We start from the raw sequence: 25,474 nt of genomic DNA on the forward strand, positions 1-25,474 counted from the left end.
CTTTCTGACCCCGCTGCCTTCACTACAGTAACTCTTGCTTTCACATCCCTGGCATGGGACCAGCCAAACGTTTTACTTCCCCTTCTTAACTTGCCAGTCTGCCAAAATCCGCATTCGGCCCCTGCCATCTTGGCCATCGGCCCCTTCAGGTTCACCTCCACGCCCACCTTCACCCTCCCGCCCGCGGCTGGGGGGGGCTCATGCCGGGGGTGACCGCTGGGCACGCAGGACGCCTCGGCCGCCGTGTGCTTCCTCACACAGGGGAGGCAGCTGCCCGCACCCACACGCCTCGGACCCGGCCTGGCAAGCTCAGTTTGTTCCCTCTGCCTGGAACAGGCAGCTGCCCGTACCCACACGCCGTGGGCCGGGCCCGGCCAGTTAGGTTTGCTCCCTCACGCCAGACCAGGCAGCTGCCTGCTCTCGCGCGCCTCGGCGGCAGCAACAGCCCTTCCCGGCGCGGGAAACGTCGCGCCGGCAACCCGGGGGCGGCCCGCTACGCCGGGAGCCGCTCCGCGCCAGACGGAGGAAGGCTGAGCAGCGCCGGCCGCCGTCGAGCGCGGCGGCCGGCGCCTGCGCAGAGGCTGCTGCCGGCGCGGCGCTGCCCGGTAATGGCGCACCGCGCGGGCGAGCGGGCGCTGTCCCTGCTGCGGGGCCGCCTCCGCCTCCCCGGCCCGGCGGCGGCCGGCGGCTGCGCGGCCCGCGGGCAGGCCCGCCTCGGCTCCTCCGGCGCCGCGGTGAAGCGGGCGCCGCAGGCAGCCGGCGCCGAGGAGGCGGGCGAAGGTAGGGGTCGCCGGGCCGCGCCGCGTTCCCCTCGGGGCCTGGCTGCCGTGTGGGGCCGGCGCGGCCCGGCTGTTTCTCCCGGGGGGGCGACGAGGTCAGGCGAGGGCCTGGGCTGTGGAGTGGCCGCCTGCCGTGTTTGCGGCCGGCGGTTCGGCTCCGGGAGCGGCGCCAGGGCATTACCGGCGTCCCGGGCGTGAGGAGCTCCTCAGGGCCTGGGGAGCCGCCGCCGGGGTCCTCCCGGCAGCAGCGGGGTCGGCCTGTGCTCTCCCGGCCGTAGCGCCAGGGAACGGTCCAGGAGGCCGGAATCCGCTGTCGTTGCCTAGGACTTGGTTTATTAAACACCGGTGTCAGGTGCAGGCAGATGAAGCGACGGTGGTTATTCCCGAGAGACGCCCTTGAAAAGGCATAGGGAACGTTTGATGCCGTGTCTTTAGTAGAAGCCAAGAACTAGCGAGGACTGTCCGCTGTTGATGCGCTGTAACTTGGATGTAGCGTGTAACTTGCAGTTCATGCGTTTGTGAGCCTGAGGCCTGTGCTTCTAATTACGTTCATGTTTCAGTGCTTGGAAAACATTAGATAGCAATCTTTTTTAAAAGAGAGGAGAAGATCACCTGTATTATCACAGTTTCACAAAACCTTTTGCTGTTTACATCCTTGTATTAACAAACATGCAGCAAATTCGATTAAGGAACAATTCCAGATTTCAGTTAATCATTCTTGTTTTGGTGTATAAATTTGATCATTAGTCTTACCTGGTTTGCTACATGACTATGTGAATGCTCACATTAGCATCAGCATGCAGAGGGCAGCATTAGAATATGTACGAGCACCATGCGGAAGATGGGGCTGTTTCATCCAGCAGCAGTGCTGGTGTATACCTGTTTAAAATAACTGTGAAACTCTGTCACTAACTGGAAGTGTTGAATGGAACAGGGGAAGAAAGCAAAGCGTACAGCCTCTCATGCGTTTAAAAATGCTTACAACCACCATTTAGATGCAATCATCTGCATCTGTGCTATGCTCAGACTGTGCAAATGACAGCAGAGCTGGGAAGAGATGTTAGAGCACATTTTTTGGTATAGTAACTAAGCATGTACGGGTAGGAAATCAGGCAAGAATTACGTAGCCACTCTGGCTTAATGCAGAGAGCTGTGGGAGTGAGAAAATCTGGGTTCATCTCCTGATTGTGTCACTTGTCCATGGGACTTGTCCTTTCTGCATCTCAGTCACTTCACACTTCTCTGCCCCTATGGAAAATAGGATATTTATCTTCATAAAGGGTTTCTTTGGTTTTCTGATGAAAAATGCTACATAAAACTAAGCTATTGAAACAACTACTTTGGTTATTATTTACAAGCCTGTGTGAGAGCTCAGTAAACTTTGTAAAACAAAAGATTGCTTAAAAATAATCATAAATACTAACAAGTGTCATTAGATGGTAGTTAAGATTTTCTTGAAGCCGTAATATCTTGTGGGTTCCTCAAAATAAAAACATAGAATAAAGAGCTCTCTTGAACCTTTCTGTAGCAGCTAGTAGCTGCAAAGAAATAACTGCATGTTCTCCAGCTTCCCAAACTGAATTACAAATGACAGTGTTAACAAGTAGCAGCTTCACAGGCTCTGTTAATGTGATGTCAATGGAATAGTTTGAGACTTATGCAAGGAAGTGATTATGATTTCAAATTTGGGACATGGCCCCTTTGCCTGTGTGCAATCAAGAAAAAAGCTTCTGTGTTTCTGGATGTTCCAGCATGTCTCATTTCCATGTTAATTCTGTAGGCTGTCAGCAACAATATAGATTGCCAGTAGTATGGTGAGATATGACTGATCCGTGGGTTTATTGTAGTAGAGTAGATGAAAGTATAGTATTAAACGAAAATTTTGAGTAGGAGTTTACTGTAAAAGAAGGCGATGAGTTGTAAAAATAAGCAAGTGTTGAATTGTTCCGAAGATGAAAGTGCTGGTTTTGTGGTAACTGAGAGAGATTATCTTTTCAGTGCAGCTAGCTCTGCCTCACACCCTCACTGGTATTTCCAGACTCGTATGTATGAGTCTGACTGTGTGTGCTGAGTTTTTTGATGGTGAACAGCAAATCAAAGAAGAGCAAAGATTCCTTGTATCATTAAGCTTCCTGTGGCATCAAGGGGAGTCAGTATTGTTTTCTTAGTACATTTCCTATTCCTTACAAATGTATGCATTTGTGAGAGAAATACACTTATGTTTGTGTCTTTCATTCATTCTTGATTGTTTTCTCTTTTGCTGTAACCCTCTTAGAGAGCCAGGACAAACCTTTGTTCAATCCAGAGGAAGAGATTAAGTGTACTAAAATCAGTTTTAAATCTTTCTGTTTATAAAGAAAAGCCTTGATGCTCATTTCTTCTCACAGATGCCGAAGTCAATACCAGAAAGAAGACATTTGCTGAGGTCCAAACAGAACGATCGGAGCAAGCAGAACGGACTGTTTTAATTAAGTGCCCACCAAAACTTAACGAAAAAAAGTTCTTGCAGTATTTATCTAGTCATGGAAATATTAAGAGTCATTTCTTTTTTGAAAACCGTGTAAGTAATTAACAATGTAAACTAAAATCTAGACTTAGACAAAAAGAAATACCAGCATTTGGTCAAGGCCTCACATATGCAAGTTAAGCAAATTATATGTAATTAGTATATTAAATTCGTTTTTACCTTTGTTAATGTTTACAAGTTGCTGAGCAACAGATTTTTATTCATAAGTCAGCTAAGCAACACCTCTAAGGGATAGTTAGCAACCTGTTTTGCACTAAATCTTTGAAACTTCTACGTAGCACTGTTTATTATTCTAACAATAGAGCTAACTCTTTTTTACGTGTTTCTTGAGCATTACGGTTGTGAAGATAAATAGCTTTTAGAACTTTTATGTTGAGTGCTTACTGCCAAGAATAGCATATCTTAAATATTTTTGACCTCTTGTGAAAAAGTGTCTGAAGAGTGTTGAGGTACAGAACCTAGCATTCAGCTTCAGGACTGTCATATTAAACTGTCTCAATACTCTCAGGAACATCTGAATAATAGCAGTACCATCAGTTCAAGGCTTGTATGCATTTATCTAACCCTGTCTATTTCCATTCTTAATGTTTTAGGGTATCCATGCTTTAATAGAATTTTCAGAAAAAACCAGTATAGCCTCATTGCAGGATGCTATTGGAATCCCAAGTGCTGCACAGCATCATGTTGTCCCATTTAAATCTAGACTTTTTACTTTCACGCTGAAAAACCCAGTGAGTCAAGCTGCTGAAGAGACACCAGTTCACCTCTCTCCTCAGTCTCACATTCCAGTGAAAGAGCTTACTGAAAAGCTTTGTCATGCAGACAATGTAAGTAGAGGTTTCTAGATCTCTCTCAATTAAAAATGAACAATGTCCGTTTCAGATTTGCAAGTGGTCGTGTGCAACTTATAAAGCAATTTATTTCTATTAAAAAAAAAAAGTAACCCCTGTTAGAATTTTGTGTGAATTGTTCTCCTACATTGAAACAAATAGATGAAATTACCAATTTTAGTTGTCAAAATAATTTTTTGTGTGTGAAATAAACCTGTTTGAGATTAAAAAAAAAAATCTTCTAATTGCAGTGATATTTAGTAGTTGAAAATACATGTTAATAGATAGAAGGTGTGTCATTGTATTTTTACAATGTTTATTTTCTTAACTAGATAAGCAGTCAGATGTACATTCTACTGAATGAGTATCAGCTTACAGAAGAAAATATCAAGCTCCGATTTCTGGCCTGTTCTCTGGTTCGGGATTTCACACGTGCGTATTTTCCAGACAGCACGGTAAAGCCATTTGGCTCTTCAGTCAACACCTTTGGCAAATTGGGATGTGATGTGGACATGTTTCTGGACTTCCATGATACACAAAAGCATGCTACAAAAATGGTAAGATTATGCTGTGCATCTTCAGTCTGTTGGATTTCTTCCAACAGGGCAGCTCATTTGCTGTTTCACACACAGGAATCAGTTTATTTATACTTAGGTTTTACATGAGTTCATACAATAGACTGTGAATGAGTTTATTTGAACGTTTGTATTTGAAGACTTTTAAAAGCTTGATGTGACATGAAAGAGATCTTCCGTGCAATAGGAAGAAAATGATTTGGTGTTTACACAGTCTTCATACTGTTAGGGTGAATTTCACTGTGAAAAAACCCCTTCATCCTCCGAAATTGATTCAGCAATGTCAGACCTTCCCATCCTACTGTTGTGTTTTCTTCTCTCGAGCTGCTGGGCTTCATCCCTGCTGTTTTGAAGCTTGGCTTTGTTAGGGTCTTCCATGTTCTAAAGCATAGTAATTTTGTGTGTGTGCATGCATGTGCATTTTGGGAGGGTTGTCAGGTTCTTTTCCTTAGTTTCAAGAGCTGAAGGGAATTAATTAACTTACTCCTGAAAGGAACCTGAGGATAAATCAACTGTAGATGTTTTGGGGACCAGGACGCAGGAGCAAAACAGGAACTGAGCCATATCAATAATGCAGATACTTTCAGTTGTCAGACTTTCCATAAGATACTTCATAATTATTTGAATGCCTCATTGATAATACAATAGTAAGCACCAAGACAAGTGGTGATTACTAGGCAAGTGTAGAGGCTTGAAATTGAAATACACTCACTTGAATTTGCTGACCAAAGTACAGAATTTGCATCACTACCTCGAGAAGCTGGAGGGTTACAAGACTGCCAGTAAGCGGTATTTGCTCAACAGTATTGCCTTTTTCAATGCACTTATTAAATTTCATCTTAATCATGTCTTTACCCATACTATGAATCAGAAATCTACACTATATAACCAAGTTCACATGTTTAGTGTTGGTATTTGGGCAGCTTCAAATTTTAGCTGTTATTTAGAGTAGGTTGTGTCCCAGTCCTTGTGCGTGTAGGCATTAAGAATGGGAAATGACTAGACAAGGCTTTTTTGGAAGGATCTTATCTCTTGCTGCTGTTTTTTGGCTGTGGGCAGTGTAAATATCCTTTCAGATTAGAGAACAAAATATGAAAGAGAGACATGAGAATCAGGATAGGAAGAAGGGAGAGCTGGAACAGAAATGCCCTGTGGAGAAGTTGAGATTCTTCATGGATTCTGAATGAGTAATTAAGTAAGTGATTCTGGCCTTTTGAAAACTTTTCTTTTTATTTGTATGGTGACAGATAGTTTGAGAAAAAATAATTTTGTTTTCCTTAAAAAAAAAAAAAAGGCAATGGGCTTAAGCTTTTGAAGATTGAAAATTCACTCAGCTTTTCCGTACACTTTGTGTATTGCCATGTACGTTACTTTTAAAGAAATATCCCTTCAAACATACATAGTTTTTAGTATTATTGCAGTGATCAAACACAATGAAAGCAAATGTGTCGGCTGAAGAGTAGGATCATCGTGCGTGTGTGGGAAGTGTTAAAATCTAGGAACCATTTATGTTTTAACAGTAAAGTTGCCTCTTAAATTTTGAGGGAAAAATCTTTCAAGTATAAAATGTCTATTTTCAAAGCATGTTTTGTAACTAGCTGTTTTCTTTAGTATTCATTCTCTGTAGAAATAGAAGTTCTGTTGTAAACTTTAGAGTTATTTGGTGATGGGGTTACTAGCAGTTGTAATTACTTGTGGATGGTTGACAGACTTACTACTATGGGGATGCTGCAGCAAAAGCCAGGAGGGATACTAGGTGAATGTGTGTCTTCAGGTTACATGATAGCTTAATAGGCTGCGTGGCACATTTAATACTCTGTGTGGCACATTTAATACTCTGTGTGGTGTCGTGAGGCTTTTGTCTTGCTTGCAAGCACAGTCTTTACACACTAAAGATGATGATCTTGTTGGTTTTGTTGAAATTTTGGAGCGTTAAAACATGGGTGCATCTGCTGCATCAATGTGAAAGCGTGTGCCAAAATAAGGTACCTTAGAGCATTGTCCTGTAAAGAAGTGTAAAAATCATTATTGCAACTCTTGTGTCTTGATTCAAGCATAGTCAAAATGGGAGACTAAGGTGCCACCACGTAGAGAGCTTTGTGCTTTGTAGGTGTGGTGGGTTAACCTTGGCTGGCCTCCAGCTGCCCTCCCAGTTGCTCTCTCACTCCCCCCTCCTCAGCAGGAGAGAGGAGAAAATAAGATGAAAAAGCTCGTGGGTCGAGATAAAGACAGGGAGATCACTTACCGATTACCATCACAGGCAAAACAGACTCAACTTGGAGAAGATTATTTTAATTTATTGCCAGCTAATAACAGATTAGGATAGTGAGAAATAAAAAAAACAAAATTAAAACCACCTTCCCATCATGCCCGCTTCTTCCCAGGCTTAACTTCACTCCCAATGCTTCCACCTCCTTCCCCCAAGCAGCAGAGGGGGATGGGGAATGGGGGTTGTGGTCAGTTCATAACGCTTCGTCTCTGCTGTTCCTTCCTCCTCATGCTGTTTCACTGCTCCAGCATGGGGTCTCTGCCACGGGCTGCAGCTCTTCAAGAACTGCTCCAGCATGGGTCCTTCCCACGGGGTACAGTCCTTCAGGAATGGACTGCTCCAGTGGGGGTTCCCCACGGGGTCACAGGTCCTGCCAGAAAAGCTGCTCCTCTCCATGGCCTGCAGCTCCTGCCAGGAGCCTGCTCCTGTGTGAGCTCTCCACAGTCTGCAGCTTTCTTCAGGGCATATCCACCTGCTCTGGCATGGAGTCCTCCATGGGCTGCAGGGTGGGTATCTGCTCCACTGTGGTCTTCCATGGGCTGCAGGAGGACAACATGCAACACCATGGTCTTCTAGGGAATCTCTGCTCTGGTGCCTGGAGCACCTCCTCCTCTTCCTTCTTCACTGACCTTGGTGTCTGCAGGGTTGTTTCTCTCACATTTTTCTCACTCTCCCAGCTGCTGCACAGCATTTTTTACCCTTTCTTAAATATGTTATCACAGAGGTGCCACCAGCATCGCTGATGGGCTCAGCTTTGGCCAGTGGCTGGTCTGTCTTGGAGCTGGCTGGAACTGTCTCTGTCCAACATGAGGAGACCTTGTGGTGTCTTCTCACAGAATCCATCCCTGCAGCTCCCTCACTACCAAAACCCTGCCATGTAAACCCAATACAGTAGGAAAATAAGGTGTTGGGTGTATATCCTGTGATAGGCAACAGACAATACTTCAGATGAAGGCAAAAGTCTCATATAGTTGGCAGTGTGATTTATAGGGATAATGATACTCTCCCTGGCAAATTGTGTTACTAGTATACATAAGTTGACCGCCTTAGAACAAGTTGAAGACAAGGGGAGGTAGCTTTAGTTATAAGATCATATAGCAGCAGTGGAAAGGGTATCTTCTGGTTTCTGTACTATTGCAGCCTTTCAGGGCTGTATCAGCAGTGGAGGAGGTCCAGGCATTTCAGCACCTATTTACATTAAATAACATTTTTTGAGTCTTATGGCAAACTGATTACTAATGTTTTAACATGCAGGCAGTTTTGGAGATCAGTGAATGACTTACAACAGAGTTCTGTGATATTTTTAGAGTAACAGTTTTTGCATTAAAACAGTTATACTTCTTGCTTAGGGTACTATATCAATTTACCCCAAAGTAATAATTTACTTTATCTACATTTGCTGTTTTGAGCAACGTGGCAAGAATAGGGGGAGAACCACAGGGCTGGGGCAAGTGATCAGTACTTCATCCACCCCATCTGGCACCAAAGGTGCCAGATATGAAGGTCCTATCAACTATTAAGAGTGTCTGTTTTATCATTACAAAAAAGTATTCATCCAGCTTTTGAGAGATCTTGACCTGCTGTCTGGTAAGGCACATTGTAATTTTTGTCGCAAACATAAAGGTCCAAACACTAGCACACCTACATGTTGGCCGAGTCCCCGTCTTTTTCTTTCCTGTTACCTACCTCAATGTTGATAGTTATAGGCTCCTTTCACTTTGAGCCAGCCCTGCTGTAGCATGCAGCTACACAGCCAAATGGGATTAGGGACCTCTGTTCTGGTATGTTCAAGCACACATGCTGCCTGGAGAACTGTTGGCAAGAGGAGAGCAGGAACAGTCACCTCAGTGATTGCCAGAGCGACTCAATTTCAGCACCTAAAGCGAATTTGTGGGAAAGGTTGCAAGGTCCATAAGTTCTGGATTGTTTCACCTGTCTGTGAGTGCAAATTTTCTTTGCACTAACCTGGTGACGACAAAAGTAACTTGCTCTGTGTCTCAGAGGACTAGTTAGGTCACTTCATAATGCTGTTTGTATAGTATGCATTGTATTGGGTTTGCGTGGCAAGGTACAGGGGTGGCTTCTGTGAGAAGCTGCTCGAAGCTTCCCCTATGTCTGACAGAGCCAATGCCAGCCGGCTCCAAGACGGACCCGCTGCTGGCCAAGGCTGAGCCCATCAGCGACAGTGGTAACGCCTCTGGGATCACATATTTAAGAAGGGAAAAAAAGTTGCTGGGGCACAGAAACTGCAGCCAGAGGGGAGTGAGAACGTGTAAGAGAAACAGCCCTGCAGACCCCAAGGTCAGTGAAGAAGGAGGGGGAGGAGGTGCTCCAGGTGCCGGAGCAGAGATTCCCCTGCAGCCCATGGTGGGGAAGACCATGGTGAGGCAGGCTGTCCCCCTGCAGCCCAGGGAGGTCCACGGTGGAGCAGATAGCCACCTGCAGCCCGGGGAGGACCCCACACCGGAGCAGGTGGATGCCCGAAGGAGGCTGTGACCCTGTGGGAAGACCGCGCTGGAGCAGGCTCCTGGCAGGACCTGTGGCCCCATGGAGAGAGGAGTCCATGCTGGAGCAGGTTTTCTGGCAGGACTCGTGACCCCGCGGGGGACCCACGCTGGAGCAGTGTGCTCCTGAAGGACTGCACCCCGTGGAAGGGACCCACGCTGGAGCAGTTCATGAAGAACTGCAGCCTGTGGGAAGGACCCACGTTGGAGAAGTTCATGGAGGACTGTCTCCTGTGGGAGGGACCCCACGCTGGAGCAGGGGAAGAGTGAGGAGTCCTGCCCCTGAGGAGGAGGGAGCGGCAGAGACAACGTGTGATGAACTGACCGTAACCCCCATTCCCCATCCCCCTACGCCGCTGGGAGGGGGTAGGTAGAGAATTCAAGAGTGAAGGTGTGCCTGGGAAGAAGGGAGAGGTGGGGGGAAGGTGTTTTAAGATTTGGTTTTATTTCTCATTACCCTGCTCTGGTTTGATTGGCAATAAATTAAGTTAATTTTCCCCAAGTCAAGTCTGTTTTGCCCGTGACGGTAATTGGTTGAGTGATCTCTCCCTGTCCTTATCTTGACCCACAAGCCTTTTGTTATATTTTCTCTCCCCTGTCTAGCTGAGGAGAGGAGTGATAGAGTGGCTGTGTGGTGCTTAGTTGCTGGCTGGGGTTAAACCACGACAGCATTCACCCATGACATGTTCCAAGGGGGGAGGGTAAGTCAGTGTCAGGTATTGGATTAAGAAGCAAAATTAGCTGAGGCTTAAAAATATAGAGAGACTATAAAAAGAACAGAGATTTCATAGGTGTAAAGTTATTTTATTGAGGTATAAACTACAAATATGACAATTTAAAATACGAAGGCCTACAGGAAAAAGCATGTCTGATGTTGTCAAAATACATCTCCACATTTTTTTTTATTTGTCAGAAAAACCATGTCTGATGTGAGGTGATTATTTTAAGTCTTACGGAAACTTACCTTCATTTTGAAGGATTAAGTAATTTGCATGCTAAAATTTTTAAGGTTTTTTAAATGAAAAAGGCATTTTCCTTTACACTGCTACTTGATTCACTAATAACACATTGTTCTTTGAGGATTTGAAATGGAGTTACTGGTGGTTTAAAATTAATGGTGGTTTGGTTGTATTTTGCCCCTCTTACTTTTTAATTTAATTGTATGCTCCTCTTTTCAGTCAGAGCATATATCCTCTCTCGGGAATTCCAGAATTACTTGTTTTAGGCAATAGTGAGATGTAGTATTATTATACGCTCATCTGAACAAGTAACTTTACAGTAAGTTGATCACTATTAACCTGGAAAAATTGAATCACTGGAAAAGAATATAAAAGAGAAAGCAATATGTTTTTACCTTTTTAAGTTCTGTGGTCTGCTTTGAATAATTCTTGTCTTTCACTCTCTCATTGTGCAGACTCTTTTGCAAATTGGTGTAGTCTTTCAGAAGTATTCTTAAATGTATCTTTGGTTCCAGACGTAACAGTTTACTTTTAAAATTTTGTGTTAGAAGAAAGGTCCCTTCGAAATGGAGTATCAGATGAAAAGATTACCATCTGAAAGATTAGCAACTCAGAAAATTCTTTCTGTGATTGGTGATTGCCTTGACAATTTTGGTCCTGGATGTGTGAGCGTACAGAAGATACTCAATGCTCGCTGCCCGCTGGTGAAATTTTCCCATCAACCGACAGGATTCCAGTGTGATCTGTCAGTGAGCAACAGGTGAGACCTGGTTTTAAAAAGTTTAGGAAGCATACTAATGTACTTATGTTCTTGAAAACCTGTAATGAAAACTGTTGCTGTGTTCTTGACAAATGTGAGTGTAGGCTCTGAAAGTAAAAAGGATATTTTTGACTTCTGGAGCTTTGGTTTTAATGTGCTTAAGATATCTTTCTCCAGCATAGGAAATACTTGCTAGCTGAAACTGAAGACTTGAAAACCACTTTATACAATAAGGTTGGCTTACAAGGAATTGAAAGAAGGCAGCATTCGATGGTTGTTACTTCCCTTCATGTATATGGGTATATTCACAGCCTTTTTTTGATTGCTTTTCAGATTAATGAGCTCCATTGTGTTAATTTTTAGCGATAGGGTTTCTAGTTATTTTGGTGTCCTTTTTTTCTTCTTTAAGGGCCTGCATACACCTGTTTGCTGGCAAGGTATCTTGAATGCTAAATTAACTCACTGCATCAGAAAACGGGAGTCTAAAGTGCTACTGTCATTTAGGACCTTTCACAGCAGCGCCCAATAGAGGGAGCAGGCTTCTTAGAAATACCTCTCTCTGCATCTATTTTTCCTCTTCCGGCTTGCTCTCATTTGATTGATAGTAAAGCATATAATTTGTTTTGCTGTCACTTATTTTATTAAGAAATACCCACCTCAATCCAGTATACATCAGTAGCCCTGGCATAAGGGTACATAATAAAAAATGAGTTACTAACCCTTTTCATTGTTGTTGGGGAATAGTAAAATATGAGTGATTATCTTTCAGAATACTTTCAGTGTGACTTTTAGTGGAGATTTTGTGATTTGTCTGCAACAGATACAGTCAGATCCTAGACTGAATTTTCTGAATTACCCAAAGTTCTGTTTCAGAATATGCAGGAGTTGTTAAGGCAGTACTGAACAAATGTCTTACAATAAAATTACTTTCATATATGCAGCCACAGTGAAAGTCAGCATGCAGTTCTGTGCAAACTTCCGTGTAATTCTCTGCTGACAGTTTGGCTGGTTGGGACTGTGTGTGTTGTCTTGTTATCATTTGGAGTAATAACAGACCTCTGTGGACAGAAGGAAGCACTTCACAGTTGAAATTTTAGAAGCCCAGGTGTTACAAAACCTAGACATAGTAGATTTCCCCAAAATGCCATGGTGGATTTTTAGAAGAATTCAGTGCAAATTGGGAGTAAAAACTCCTGCAACTGTAGTTCAACAAGCACTTTAAAACTGACCCCAAGGTAAGTTTTGCTCTCACACCATGCTTCCATTTTTTTTTTCTGTTTTTTCTTGCCTTCCCATTTGTACACTACATGAATGTTTGTATGACCATGTGATGAAGCATATCAAAAACTGATCCAGCTGAAAACTTTTATCCTTCCAGAATAGTTGTTTTTTCACCAGGACCAAACATTAGTCATTTGAAAATTACCAAATTGACTTGTTTTGCAGATTTCATTTTGTCTCTGCACTTCATGTATTTTTCAGTGCATTATTCTATTACTTGTCAGATTAAAAGTTGTAAAAGAAGTTCTGGTTGTATTTTATTATATATTAGGATAGAGATATTGTCTGATGTACTTCAAAGGCAATTGTGGATAAATTAGATTTTTCCACCTTGATTTTGCGTAGTTTCACTCTTGAGTACTTGATGGTGGTTTGGGGGTTTTTTTTCCCCACTGTGATGTGGAACAAGGAAACAGGAAACAGTGCAAATGCAGTATTATTATTTACTCATAACTGTATCCTTCTTACTATGGAAAACTACAAGGTATTTCATCCTGGACAATTTCAGGCATTCTCTTCTATTTTTTTTTAAATGCATGAAAGTTAATTTAATTTTTTTTTTTTTTTTTTTTTATGGATACCCTCTTCCCTTATAACTGATGTTCTAGGGATGAACAACGAATACTGCATCTGGTACTGCACAATTCTCTCATTATGTACATGTCTTTTACTTTTCATTTCTTCTTCAGTATTGCTATAAGAAGTTCAGAACTCTTATATATCTATGGCTGTCTTGATTCCCGTGTAAGAGCGCTAGTGTTCAGTGTACGATGTTGGGCCCGTGTTCATGGACTTACAAATAGTGTTCCTGGTACGTGGATTACAAACTTCTCTCTGACCATGATGGTCATGTTTTTTCTGCAAAAGAGATCACCACCTATCATTCCAACACTAGATCAACTTAAAGAACTGGCAGGTAAGGACAGCTGTTTTTGTGTTTATTGAAGTGACTTTCACATTTGTTTTCTCTGAAGTGATGAATAAACCCAAGCAATTTCTTCATGCTCTCAAATACTAATGCATATCAAGTGTGCCTTAAGTTTGAGGGAATGTACGAGTTTTACTTGTATCTTTTTGGTGAAAATAATGCATTTTTAAAGGCAAACTAAATCCATTTTCAATACAATTCTAAATTCTATTTAGAGGGGTTAGGCTTGTTCTATGCCTCATAATTAAAAGTCATTTATTTGCTCAGTTCTCTCATGATGGCTGTTTTTTGTTTATTTTGTATTTTGTTTTTTAGAAGACTTGTAGGGTCTCAGATGTTTCTGCAGTTGTTAAGGATTTTGTGCAGATTGATATGATGTATATTGTTTTATAGATACCAAATGTTTAAAAGAAAGGCTATATTTTTTCCTCACAATTTGTAATATCCTTGAGACTGTTCAGGCCATCTGCAAATAATTCTTATATCTTCACAAACAAGCTGTTCTGGCGGTTTCGTACGTAGCTTTCAGGCTGTATTATCTTCAGTAAATCTTATGAAAGCGTAGAGAATGACACCCTAAGTTCTTGATTCCTCACTTGTGCCTTCTGCTTATTGACATGCTTCCTTGGAAGCTTTAGTGCTCTGACTGGAGAAAAAGGTCTGTGGTTAGTTGCTTTAAAATCAGTTTAAGCTTTTCCATCAGAATTCTATAGACTTTTTATACATAAAACACCTGTCCTGAAATTTTACAAGAATATTCCTAATTCTCTTAAGTTTTTCAGAAAAAGATGGTGGACACTTTGGGTCTGATTTTTATGAAACCCTCATACAGGTGTTAATCTCAGAGGTTTGTGCTGTTCAGTGTGTAATAAAGCTCTGTATGCAGAGATATCAGGTTTGTTATGTAAAAGAAGTAACTTCAGAGATACAAAGATGTCGTATACCTTTTTCTTGTAGGCTTTTGAAAATATGCCATTTACTCATGCTGCTTTTCCATTGCGTGTCCAATCTTTCCATAAAGATTTTCTTGTAAATCTTTAACCACTTAAGTTGAATGTTAACCTGAAAGTTCACTTGTGAACTCCTAATTTGATTTACTTAATATGGTAGCATTCATTGAATTCAGTCATCTGAATTTTATTAAATACAATGGTATTTTCTTGTTTATCATTTCAAAATATGTCTGTGATTTTTGTTTCAGATGAAAAAGACAAGCACGTAATTGGAGGATATGATTGCTCATTTGTTAGTGATTTAAGCAAGATTAAACCTACAAAAAATACAGAAACACTTGGTAGGTAAATCTTCATTAACTTTTTTTTTAATTGTTATGAGCATATCGAAAGTAAACTTTTGCTTAATGTTACTGATGGCTATTGTTTTCTTTCTTTTAGATGTATTGTTGGGTGACTTTTTTGAATACTTTGGAAACTTTGATTTCAGAAAGAATTCCATAAATCTCCGAAAGGTAAATTAATTTTAATCTCTCATCATTATCAATTGAATTTCTCAGTCTGCCGTTTGACAAACTACATATGCTAAGCAACAATTTCTGTCATATTGTATATAGAAAGTACATTTAAATTGGTTGTATCCAGAAATTGAGTCCTTTCTGTGATGGAAGAGATTTTTCCTCTCGGAGCCTAATCACTTACAGCACCATTAAAAAAATTTACAGTGTCATTACTTGGATATGTTGGAAAGCACAAACTCTGATGCCAAGCCTGTATGATTTTTCTTGAAAACCATGTAATAAAAGTGGCAGTTTTAAAACGTAGAAGCTATTTGCTTCTGTGAGAGGAAAACTTTTTAAAATGTCATGATGTATGTCATAGCAAAAGTCTATGACAAACCCTGTGCACCAACAGGCTTTGCATTTGAAGTTGGGAGTCCAGACCCAAACAGTGTCTGCATTAAAACTTACAACCGAGTTCTGAAACTTGCTTTTGGCACTTGAGTTTCCTACTGCAGTTTGTATCAGCCTACAGTAAGCGTACTTACAACTCAGTAAGCATGATGGATAACATGATCCTTCTGTGCTATCACTTTGGTTTACTTCATATGTTTAAGTCATGCTATTTATTGATACATGTGTGAGTGTATGCGAGTATAATAGAAATATATATCTAAATGTAACTACCTTAACTCGCACCTGTTCCTCCTGCGGTGCTTACAGGATGAGGGGTTTCAGTGCTATGTTGCTGTGTGGACGCTCTTGTTTGTGTTCTGTTTCCTACTTGGGCACTACAGATTACTGGCCTAAGAGTCTTTTTGCTGCTGCAGGTTGATCCTAGAAACTGATTCCGTAAGCTGGAGAACTTCTGTTTACCATTAAGCCTTAAAAAAGGCAAGCAAAAACATGCACATGTTGGAGCCTGAGCTAGTCAGGGGAAATGTCTGCGCTGCTGCTGTTTTTCTGTTTAACTAGTCAGTCCCCTTGGCCCTGGGGCAAGAGTATGCAGCATGTACGTGGACACTTCCTGGACTAGCAGTAGCTGGTGGGTGCCTGCTAGAGCTTGCAGTGGAAGGCTTGCAGAGGTTCTATGATACAGAGCAAGTCAGCTAAGTAGCACTGATATGCACTGAGATGGAAGTGCATTTAAATAGCAAACTACATAGTTGTCAACAACTTGTCTCGTACTACACCAAGTGCCCAGAAGTGGACCATGACCTGAATAGCTCTGTACTTAAAAGACAGACTGAACTGGGAGGAATTTAAGCCAAGGCAGTAATCTTGGTTTATTATATAGCTCTTAATGAGCACTGTGAGAGGAATGGTTTGAACAGTTTAAGTGCTTGTAGTAGTTTATCAAACTGGGCTATGCAGGTTAATATGACACACTCATGCTGTCCATACATGAATGGAGATAGGAGTAGGAGGTTGCAATGAATGAGGTCTGAGGTTTGTGGAAAAGCAAATGGGAGAACGGCCAAATGGACAGGCTAAGCTGTAGCTGTGTGTTCTTTGCCTTGAAGGAAATCTAAGCTGAATGTGGCAAGGAAAAGCACCACTAAGAGGATTCAGGGAACAGGAGTCTTACAGTCAGGTTGACAGGAAAATTAACTTGATTAATAATGATTTTTTTTTTTTCCAAAAAGTTCTCTACTAGATCAAAATACTTTTACTCTTAATGCTAATGTAACAACTCAAGTGATTGTTATTTGCTCAGCCTGTAATGCACATATGCAACTTTGGCTTTTTCTTTACGCTGTCTGCAGGGAAAGGAAGTAAATAAACCTGAGTCGACTCCTCTTTATATCTGGAATCCCTTTGAACAAGACCTTAATATCAGCAAGAATGTTAATCAGCCACAGCTGGAGAAATTTGTAGCTATGGCCAGAGAAAGTGCCTGGATTTTACAGAAGGAAGATAAAACTCAGCAAATGACCAATAAAGAGCCTTGGGGATTGGCAGCCTTACTGGTACCATTTGGAAAAAGTAATCCCGGCAAGATGAAGAATAGGGTGAAAGGACTAGGAAGTGAAACAATCAGAAGCCTCTTGGACTCTTTAAGGTTAACTAATGCAAATAGTCTACAAAAAGCAGTGGGAAAGTGACTTCCAGCACAGAAACCCAGTAGCTGATATTCTGTTCTAGGAATTGAATGTGACACACAGTCCGAAGAACATTACTTTTAATATTTCTATTATGGTGAAATGGAGAGTCAAATGACCTCTGTTTTCCATTGTGATGCTTTTTGTACAGGTCTGCTTTCCTTCTGTACGTTTTTCTCCTCCTTACTCTTCACTTTTCTATCTGTTCTATGAATGAAGAGCATTCAAATGCAAGTTTTACAGATACATTTTGGAAGTAGCCTTCAGTTGGGCAGTCTTTAAAAAAAAAAAAGACTGACAGGAGCAGCATGGGAAAAAGCTTTTGGGAATTCTGTTGACTAACATAAAAATGATCTGCTAAGTAAAAGCTCAAAAAACAACCACCTTTCAGTGAAACCACAGTTTGAAAGAATATGAACGCTTTAGAACCATTGCTTCCAATCCAATCATGTTCTGGAAGCCAGTAAAACCAAAGTGCATGTATCTATTTTTGCAATTGTTTTTCATTCATGTAGATAGTGCGAAGACAAAATAAAGAGAATGGAATTAGAGAGTAGCGTTTGCAGTTTCATAAAGCATTGCTCTCCAAGGGTAGTGCAACTGTTTTGTGTTGGAAAAGTGGTTTTGCTCTTGTCTTTACCACCTGATCTCAAATTTCTTCAGTCAACTCTCTTTTGTTTTCTGTACCCATAGGACTGGTTACCACCCACATTTGTATATACACTCACGTTTCTCATTTTGCCTTCAACTTCACTTTGAACTTGTATTTCAGGTTAAGGCAGGGGCTTCTGCAGGCCCTTCTTGCCTCATCACTCTCCTCAAAGTTGCTGCCTACTAGACAACACCAAAGCCTTCCTCTCACTATCCTTTGCAGAGGGATCTGTCCCTTGCAGAGATCCATAGGGAATCATGTATCATGCTGGAGTCCTGTTCTAGTCTTGCCTTGTTTTTAAGATATCCAGCAGAACGGTGACAGTCTCCCTTCCAGATCAGTTGGCCCAGCGAGAATTGATGCTTCTGGTGGACTTACAAGCATTGAGTTCTCTGTCCATCTGCCACAAAAGAGAGTGTTTTCAGAGAAAGGGAGAGAGAGAAGGGAAGGAAGGAAGTCAGAAAGGGAAATGGAGAGCAAGCAAATGTCAGATAGATTTTCCAGGTACATTTGTGACTATTCCACCTGTCCAGTTTGAGAGCCACTCGTGCATGAAAACTAAATGGCAACAGTGATAACAACTCTACAGACTGTTGTCTATATTCTTAACAGAAATTCTGTACAAGAAATTACTGTAACTCAGAGATTATCATACAGATGCAACATTGATGTTTATGATTACAGTTTCATTTTCAGTATTTTTAGATTCTTTAATGTTGCAGTGGTATATGATTTTGTGTAGACTTATTTCTAATGGTGTAGTCTGAACAGTTTAAAAGTGTGTTTTTTCTTTTCCCTGAGATATTATTTGTTGGAAATACTGTGGGCAGTAATGCATACTTCCAAAGTACTTGTAAAAACTGGGCAAGGAAAAGTACTTTTCAGCAGTTGGCAGACTAAAGGGTTAGACCTTGAGTGGCAGGAAGACCCTCTTACAGATCACTTCTGTATTAGTTTATTTGGAATTTAAAATAATATTCATATGTGTCCATTTCTGATTTATAAATGTTTTCTTGAACAATGACTCACATAGTCATTATCTTGGTCACAGGAATTAATTCTCGTATGAACTTCTTCAAGACTGAGCCTTGAATTTCAGACTTAGTTTTGTACCTAAATCCTGGTGCTGGTGTGTGAACTTCTTTTTGGAGGCTGGTATGAAGTTTATTGTAACTTGTTATTGGTGCTAACCCAAAGCCTTTGATAGCAAGCTTGGCACTGATGCTGTAAGGAGTCCATTGCTACCTTAATCTTTACAGAACCTAGAGGTACATTTTCTGCTGTTTCTCCAGCAATAGACTTTGCAGCTTTTTGAAGATTAGGGCAGTACTCGAGTACTTGCGAGTTTTCTTTTTTCCAGCTAAACAAAATGGGTAATACTGCAGTGCAATAGTAAGAAAATGGCTTATCAGGGACAGGAGCATACAGCAGAACTGACCTACTTGTATTACATTCACAGTGGTTCACTCTGACATAGATAGAAAAGATTTTATAAGAATTTTGACACATAGACACAGGACACTTGTCAAATACTAATAAATTTTGTAATTTGGTTCTACTGTTGAGCCATCCTGAAGCACATGCTTTAATTGTAAATGTGTATAGGCATTGAAGCTGCTTAGTATTCCTTAAAAGGCAGGGCAGAACATGGTTACTGCACATGCAACATCTTTCAGCATCACTTTTCTGTTTAGACTGCCTGTCCCTTTGGGGAGTAGTTCTGAACCCTTGTCATGGCTGCAGGCCAATTTCTGAAAAGAAAGAAGCCAAAAGCAGTGTTGTAGCAATGGAAATGCACAAGTGATTGTTTCAGATGTCTGCAAGTCCAGGGAGCTGTGGGCCAGCTGCTGAGTGAAGCCTAGAGACTTTGAGGAGCAGCTATCATTGATGATACAAATAAGCCTGATGGGCAGCTTTCATAGAGGAGGCTGCTAGCTGGGGGTGGAGAGCTGACCGTAAGCTTCCCTAGAGCATGAGCTGTGTCTGGGAGAAGAGCTGGGTGACACTGGTGAAACTGAAGCCACCTGTGTGAAGGGAACCAGACAGAGAAGAGGATGACCAAGATTTGAGGCGGTGTATTTAGCAAATCAAGAGAAATGGTGTGATTATAATTTCCTGAGGGCAGCAGCCTTATCACACTGAAGTTGGTTAGAAACAGCAGTATGGTTCTGTCAGTAAACACAAGGGTTGGATATTTGTCAAGAAAGGACTATGGTGACAGTGGATATGAGAGCTCGTTCATATGGTCCAAAAACATGTAAACAATGTCTCGGCAAGAGTGAGGCAGTAAGTTTTAGTTGCTTCTTGGACTTGGGGCTGATGTGCTACATTGTAGGGTAGGACTGTTGGGGAGGCCATGTGTAAGGAACATCAGTGAATTAAACACGTTTTTGCCCTTCTGCCCCTTCCCCTCACTGGGAATACTTTTTAGTGCAGTCTCACATTCCCTGGCTCTTAACTGGTTAGGGAAACTGAAACATTTAAAAGTTCCTTGCCCTGAGAAAATGTTCTTTGGGACAATAACTTCAAGTTAACATTTGTTGCCAGGGATTTTTTTTTTTTTTTCCCCCTAAATGTTTGATGCTCACTAGTTGCAGGAATGGGTTCTGCTGCAACTGCCACTGCGCCATCATTCCTCTGTGGCTTCCTGGGAATGTGCAGTCTTCGTCTATAGCTGGCTGCTGGGTAAGCATCTGTGTGTGATGCTCATGGCTAAGATACAGTCACAAAACTGAGACTTCTTGGCTGGTAGCAGATGCTCTGTTCCTCTGCCCCAGTTTCAAAATTACAGTTCCTGCCTGGGATTCTGTTCTTTATGCTTTGGATCACAGCATAATTCAGGTTGGGAGAGACCTCTGGACCTAGTCCAGCTGCCTCCTCAAGCAGTATCAGCTGTGAGATCAGACCAGGTTCCTCAGGGCTTTATCTAGTCAGGCCTTGAAAAACTCAAAGGATGTAGACTGCACAACCTCTCCGGACAACCTGTTTCAATGCTTGACTGTCCTCATCACCCTGATGGGCTGGTCTGTAATACACTGCCACATCCTTGTCACTCTTAATGGCTACTTTTCTGATCCTGACGCACAGTCCAATCAGACTACCATCCATCACAAATGTTCAGGCTGGTCCTTCATGTAAAAAGCCCCCCCAAGACTTCCCTTCTGCCTTCCCTGTCTTTCCTGAGGAGCTTGTATCCATCCTTCACAGTGCTTCCACCACATGTGAGCATTTCCACCATATCTGTTATTCCAACAGTGCTGTACTAACAGCATGAGGGGCTTTAGTTCCTCCTGCTTGTTCTCCAAACTGCCACACATTTGTATCTGTACATTTGGGGTGGGTACCTGTTCATACTTTTTTATTTTTCAGTAAGTCCCTCTTGTTCCCATCCCCCTGTATCCTTTGCTCTCAATCCATGTCCACTGCTGCCTCACTTAACTGTGGGTTATAATTGTCCTCCCTTATTGTTCCTAGCTGAAACCCTTGATATGGCCACTGCTCTTATCCAGCTTAGAAAGTCCCCATGACATTAAAATCCTGCCTAAAAATTAATTTCTAAAAGGATCTGCAGGAAAATATGAGATCGTGAGTACCAGATTGCCATTGCAGAAAAGCAGCAGAAAATACATTTGTGCTGCTGCAGGGGAGCATGGTGGAAACGTCTGAGCTAGCTTTTGCTGTGCTGGTGCTTCTGCAGAGAAGCACGTAACACCATGTAGAGTCACTCGGGCAGGTGTGGAAGCAACAAAGTTCTAGAGACACAGCATCTCCAAGACTTTGTTGCTTCCACGCATGCACTAGTGTGGAACAGGACTCTGCTGCCCAGCAGAGCTTGTCAGCTTGGATTTGGCACGTTGCTGGTGCACTGTTACTTCTGGGTCCAGAGCAGCTGGGCTTTCGACTGCAACATAGCTGCACTCCATGCTTGTGCTGGGTCTGTGGTCATTGAGGAAACCTGTTCTTACAACAGCACATCTTCGTTCTTGCAAATTTATTTCTAAGTTCAATTTCATTTATACTCTCCAGGGGTATGGGCTATGTTTTTACTTGATGCAATTTTGTACCTTTGGAAAAAGGAAAGATAGACAAAGAACTTTTGTTTAAATAATTTTGCCAACGAACTAGTTAAAGGTCCATGCCAAGTTCAACTGAAGCAAGTTTAGGATTTCCAGCCTAGGCTGCTCTGGAGATCTGATGAATCAACAATTAGGAAGTTTTTCAAAGTGAAATCATCCCATTCACTGGAAAGCTCTCTCTTCCAAATGCTTTGTCTTGCTTATCGCAAAATTACAACAAGGTTCTCTTCTAGTACAAAATTTTTCTAAATTTTGTCATGGGTAATTTGGGGTCAGTTTCTTTAAAACAAGGGTTAGAATTTATACAAGGCTATCCTGTGCCTTGTATAAAATCTCTTCTTCCATAAATCCTCTTAGTTGAAAGTCTTGATCCACTGCTTTTGCAGACCTGTTTCTCGTATTTTCTTTAAGTAGAGGGTTGTTTTGCTTTCTTTTTCAGGACCTTCTTGCTTCTTTTCGCTGTCCCCGTTGTCGTTTCATCATATCTCATCTGATCTGATCTGATCTGTAAAAAATAGTGTTTCATTTGGTCCATAGTATTTTGTGGAGCAACAGTGAATACAGCTGCATTCAAGAAATGGTAGTTTTTAAAACGTGGCTCTCACATTGCAATGTACCTTTTTTCGACTGCTTAATTTCTTGTGTAGATTGAGTCTCCATACTGCCTTTTCTGTGGCTCGTAGAGGGATCAATTAGCTGGACTTGATGGGCCTCACCTATACCGAGCATGTATTTTTAGGAAGTCTGTTCATTTAAGAGACTCATTTAACACAGTCTGCAGTATTAGAAAGCAGAAGTTCTCTTCAAATTTTTTGAGACACTTTACCCTTCAGAATTATTTCTGATTTCCCCTGTTGTTAGGGGGAAAACTGTGTTCAATTTGTTTCACAGGAAGACTTCAGAGATAGGTTTTTGTTCCCATGCTGAGCTCTCTTGGGCATACAGGTTTGTAGTCAATGTAAACAGTGCAGCCCCATATAGGAATCTTGCATGGAACAACTCCCAGAATATGTCTTCTAAGTATTATCCTCGCAGCCTGACGGGGGAGGTAAAAGCCCCACGAATTACTAAGGCATAGCCTCCCATTTGTGTTGCTGACTCCACGGGATGGAAGAATTCCCATAATTCTGTATTGCTTTTTCTCATGTTGGACACAGGCAAAACTCTGCTTTCCTGCAGAGAAAAGGTACATATGTTAGAAGGTGGATTGTTACGTTGAAAAGCAGTATTTAAATTCTTTCTGAATATTTACATCTTAAGTTTCATTTTCTAACGTCCTTCTCTAGGAGCTATTGCTAGAGATTTTCAGGATGGGAGAAGAACTGGGAGAATACATAAAGGCTTCATATTTCAAGTAATTAGATAAGTGTTAATTACTATTAGATTAATTATCAAAAATAATTATATAGTGGAAAGTAATACATATAACAATCCAGCAATAACAAGGAACACTGCCTTGTCTCTTTGAACCAATTTTCCTCCCTTAATTTTCTGTAGTCCTCCCAGTGGTGCATTACTTTTATAAAGGATGGGATTTGGGAGAGCATACTGAATGGAAATTACAATATCCAATACATGAGAGGGTGAATATTTAGCCACTGCAGTAAATAAAAAAGAAGCATTACTGACTCCATTGTGAAATGAGATTCAGAGATTTTGTGACTCCAAAAATACAATATAGAGAATTGTTCTGTGGATGTTTAGGTGATTAATACTTCTTCCTTTTGAAAATTATCTTTGGACACCTTTCAAAAGAGGGTTTGCTATAATTGCTTGATATCTGAGCTTGCAAAGTAAGGTCGTCTTTGAAATGACCAGGATCTGTTTTCCTGAGACACTAAAGACCTTAGCTATTACAGTTCTGCACTAAAATCCATGTTTAAAAGGGTTTGCATTGCAGTTGGCTTAGGAATGTGGAATATTATCATTTTCAGTTATCCTAAAAATGCAAATGCTTACAGATAGCAACAGACTTTCACACTTCTCCCACTTAGGCTGTATGATTTTAGTTCCCCTTTTTACTGTACACAGTATTTTCAATCATTGAAATGTTTTGCAGCGATTAATGTTATATTTCTTCTAGGAGATAAAGTGCAAGATCTCTGTATTTGTTCAGTAAGTTATTGTTCCATTGTGCTGTTGAAGTCTTTGATGAGATAAAGAATAAAATACCTGGCGCTTTCGTTCCTCAGGTGCGGGCAGAGGTTTGTTGCATACTGAAATGAGGATGTGTTTCATACAGCATTGGTTTTGAACTGTTGATCTCTGAACCCCTCAGTGTCCAGGGAACTATGTCTAAAGAGCTCACCAAAAAAAAGCAAGAAAACAAAACCCTGAGAAAGCCAACCTGATTGTCAGCCAGCTTCAACTCACCCAGCAGAGGTTTTTAACTTTGGGGATTTTCCAAACAAAACAAAGGTCAAACCAAGTGCCGTTGAGTCATGGTTGGAGATGTAGCATTTCTTGCATTCCGACATCACTTTATGATTAATAATTTGTTTAAGTAAATGGTGGTCTGTGAAGAATACGTCTCTGTCGCTTACAAAACATGGTTTCTAATGAAGAGAGCAGAAATAATATTTTGGATGTCTGACAAACTCTGAAAGATATCTCTTAATGGGGAGAGAAGGAATTTTTTCTAGCAGGATATGTGAAGTTCCTGAACCCTGCCCTGGCAAAAAACTTGCCTTTTATCCTCATAAATTATAAAGGGAGAATATGGGTGTCTCAGTTTGTCTTAATTAAATTTTATCCCACATGTATAGGGTTACAAGTATGTGGCAGTTAGGCATAAGTGATAGGATTTTATGCTCCAAATGCTGGTGAGAGAGAAGCTTCAGATCACATAGGTTAATGTAGACTTGATTCAAAGACACCTAGTCCAAATTTCCTACACTTTTTTAGACCCCACCCACCATTGCAGGAGAAGACTATAAATATTAACTACCGCCAGCTGCTCACTCCCAGTAGGGATGCCTTCCCTTGGAGTTAATCTTTCTGATTCAGTGGGGACCTTTCATTGCCAAGCCAACCCAGGGACTTGTGAAGCCTGAGAAACCAAAGAACAGTTTGTCATCCCCATGCCCCATTCCCGGCATGTTTTTTTCTCCCGACTCCAATAACAACAGGACACAACACTAAAATTCTTCTCAGATACAGAAGGAGCGGAAAATGATGTTATAGCATGGCCATTTCTATTCCTCAGATTTGTGCAATTTATGTTGTTGGCGGGGGATGACACATTTTTATCTAGCATCTTTATTCTGTTTTTTAAAAAAGATTGATGAACTGATTTTTTTTTCTTCCCTGGAGTTTAATAAGCTAGAGCTTTCAGAGTTGTGCTTCACTTGCTCCCACGTTTGTCCTGGCAAAGAGCAAAATTTAAAGCTAAGCCTTTTTCTGCTGGGTGTTTTTCTTTTCTGTGATAAACACAAAATATGCAGTTGGTGTCATGAGAGCAGTAGGTGCAGGATTCAGCTGACACTTCCCAGCAGAAAACTCTCCGTCTTGCCAGGCCATTGAGGAGATGCGACAATGATTCATTTCGGTGATAACGCAGCAGGAACACAAGCCCAGTTGTTTGCTATGTAGGTCAGAATGGGGTATGTTGGCATCTCTGTTTGCAGACTTTACAAAGAAGTCTGGGAATGGGAAGCACGACAGGAAAAACCCTATTCTGATACTATTTAAATTGTTCCCCTGGCAGAGGTAGGCTATAAACAGTTTGCTGTCAAATACTTGCTGTCTAGCTGGCATAGCTGGACACTGTCTGTATATGA

General features: G+C 41.5%; 1 protein-coding gene across 1 annotated transcript; it reads left to right on the forward strand.

The window, feature by feature from the left end:
* The first annotated feature begins 593 nt into the window (after positions 1–593).
* Positions 594–17,518, forward strand: MTPAP (mitochondrial poly(A) polymerase). Its single transcript, XM_052805188.1, is given in 10 exon segments — positions 594–780; positions 3,167–3,339; positions 3,900–4,133; positions 4,469–4,693; positions 10,992–11,203; positions 13,174–13,400; positions 14,614–14,706; positions 14,807–14,880; positions 16,632–16,944; positions 16,947–17,518. Coding segments are annotated over 10 exon segments (1,770 nt in total). The 5' UTR covers positions 594–608; the 3' UTR covers positions 16,994–17,518.
* The last annotated feature ends 7,956 nt before the right edge of the window (positions 17,519–25,474 follow it).

This window comes from Harpia harpyja, chromosome 1, assembly GCF_026419915.1.
Source record: "Harpia harpyja isolate bHarHar1 chromosome 1, bHarHar1 primary haplotype, whole genome shotgun sequence".
NCBI lineage: Eukaryota > Metazoa > Chordata > Aves > Accipitriformes > Accipitridae > Harpia > Harpia harpyja.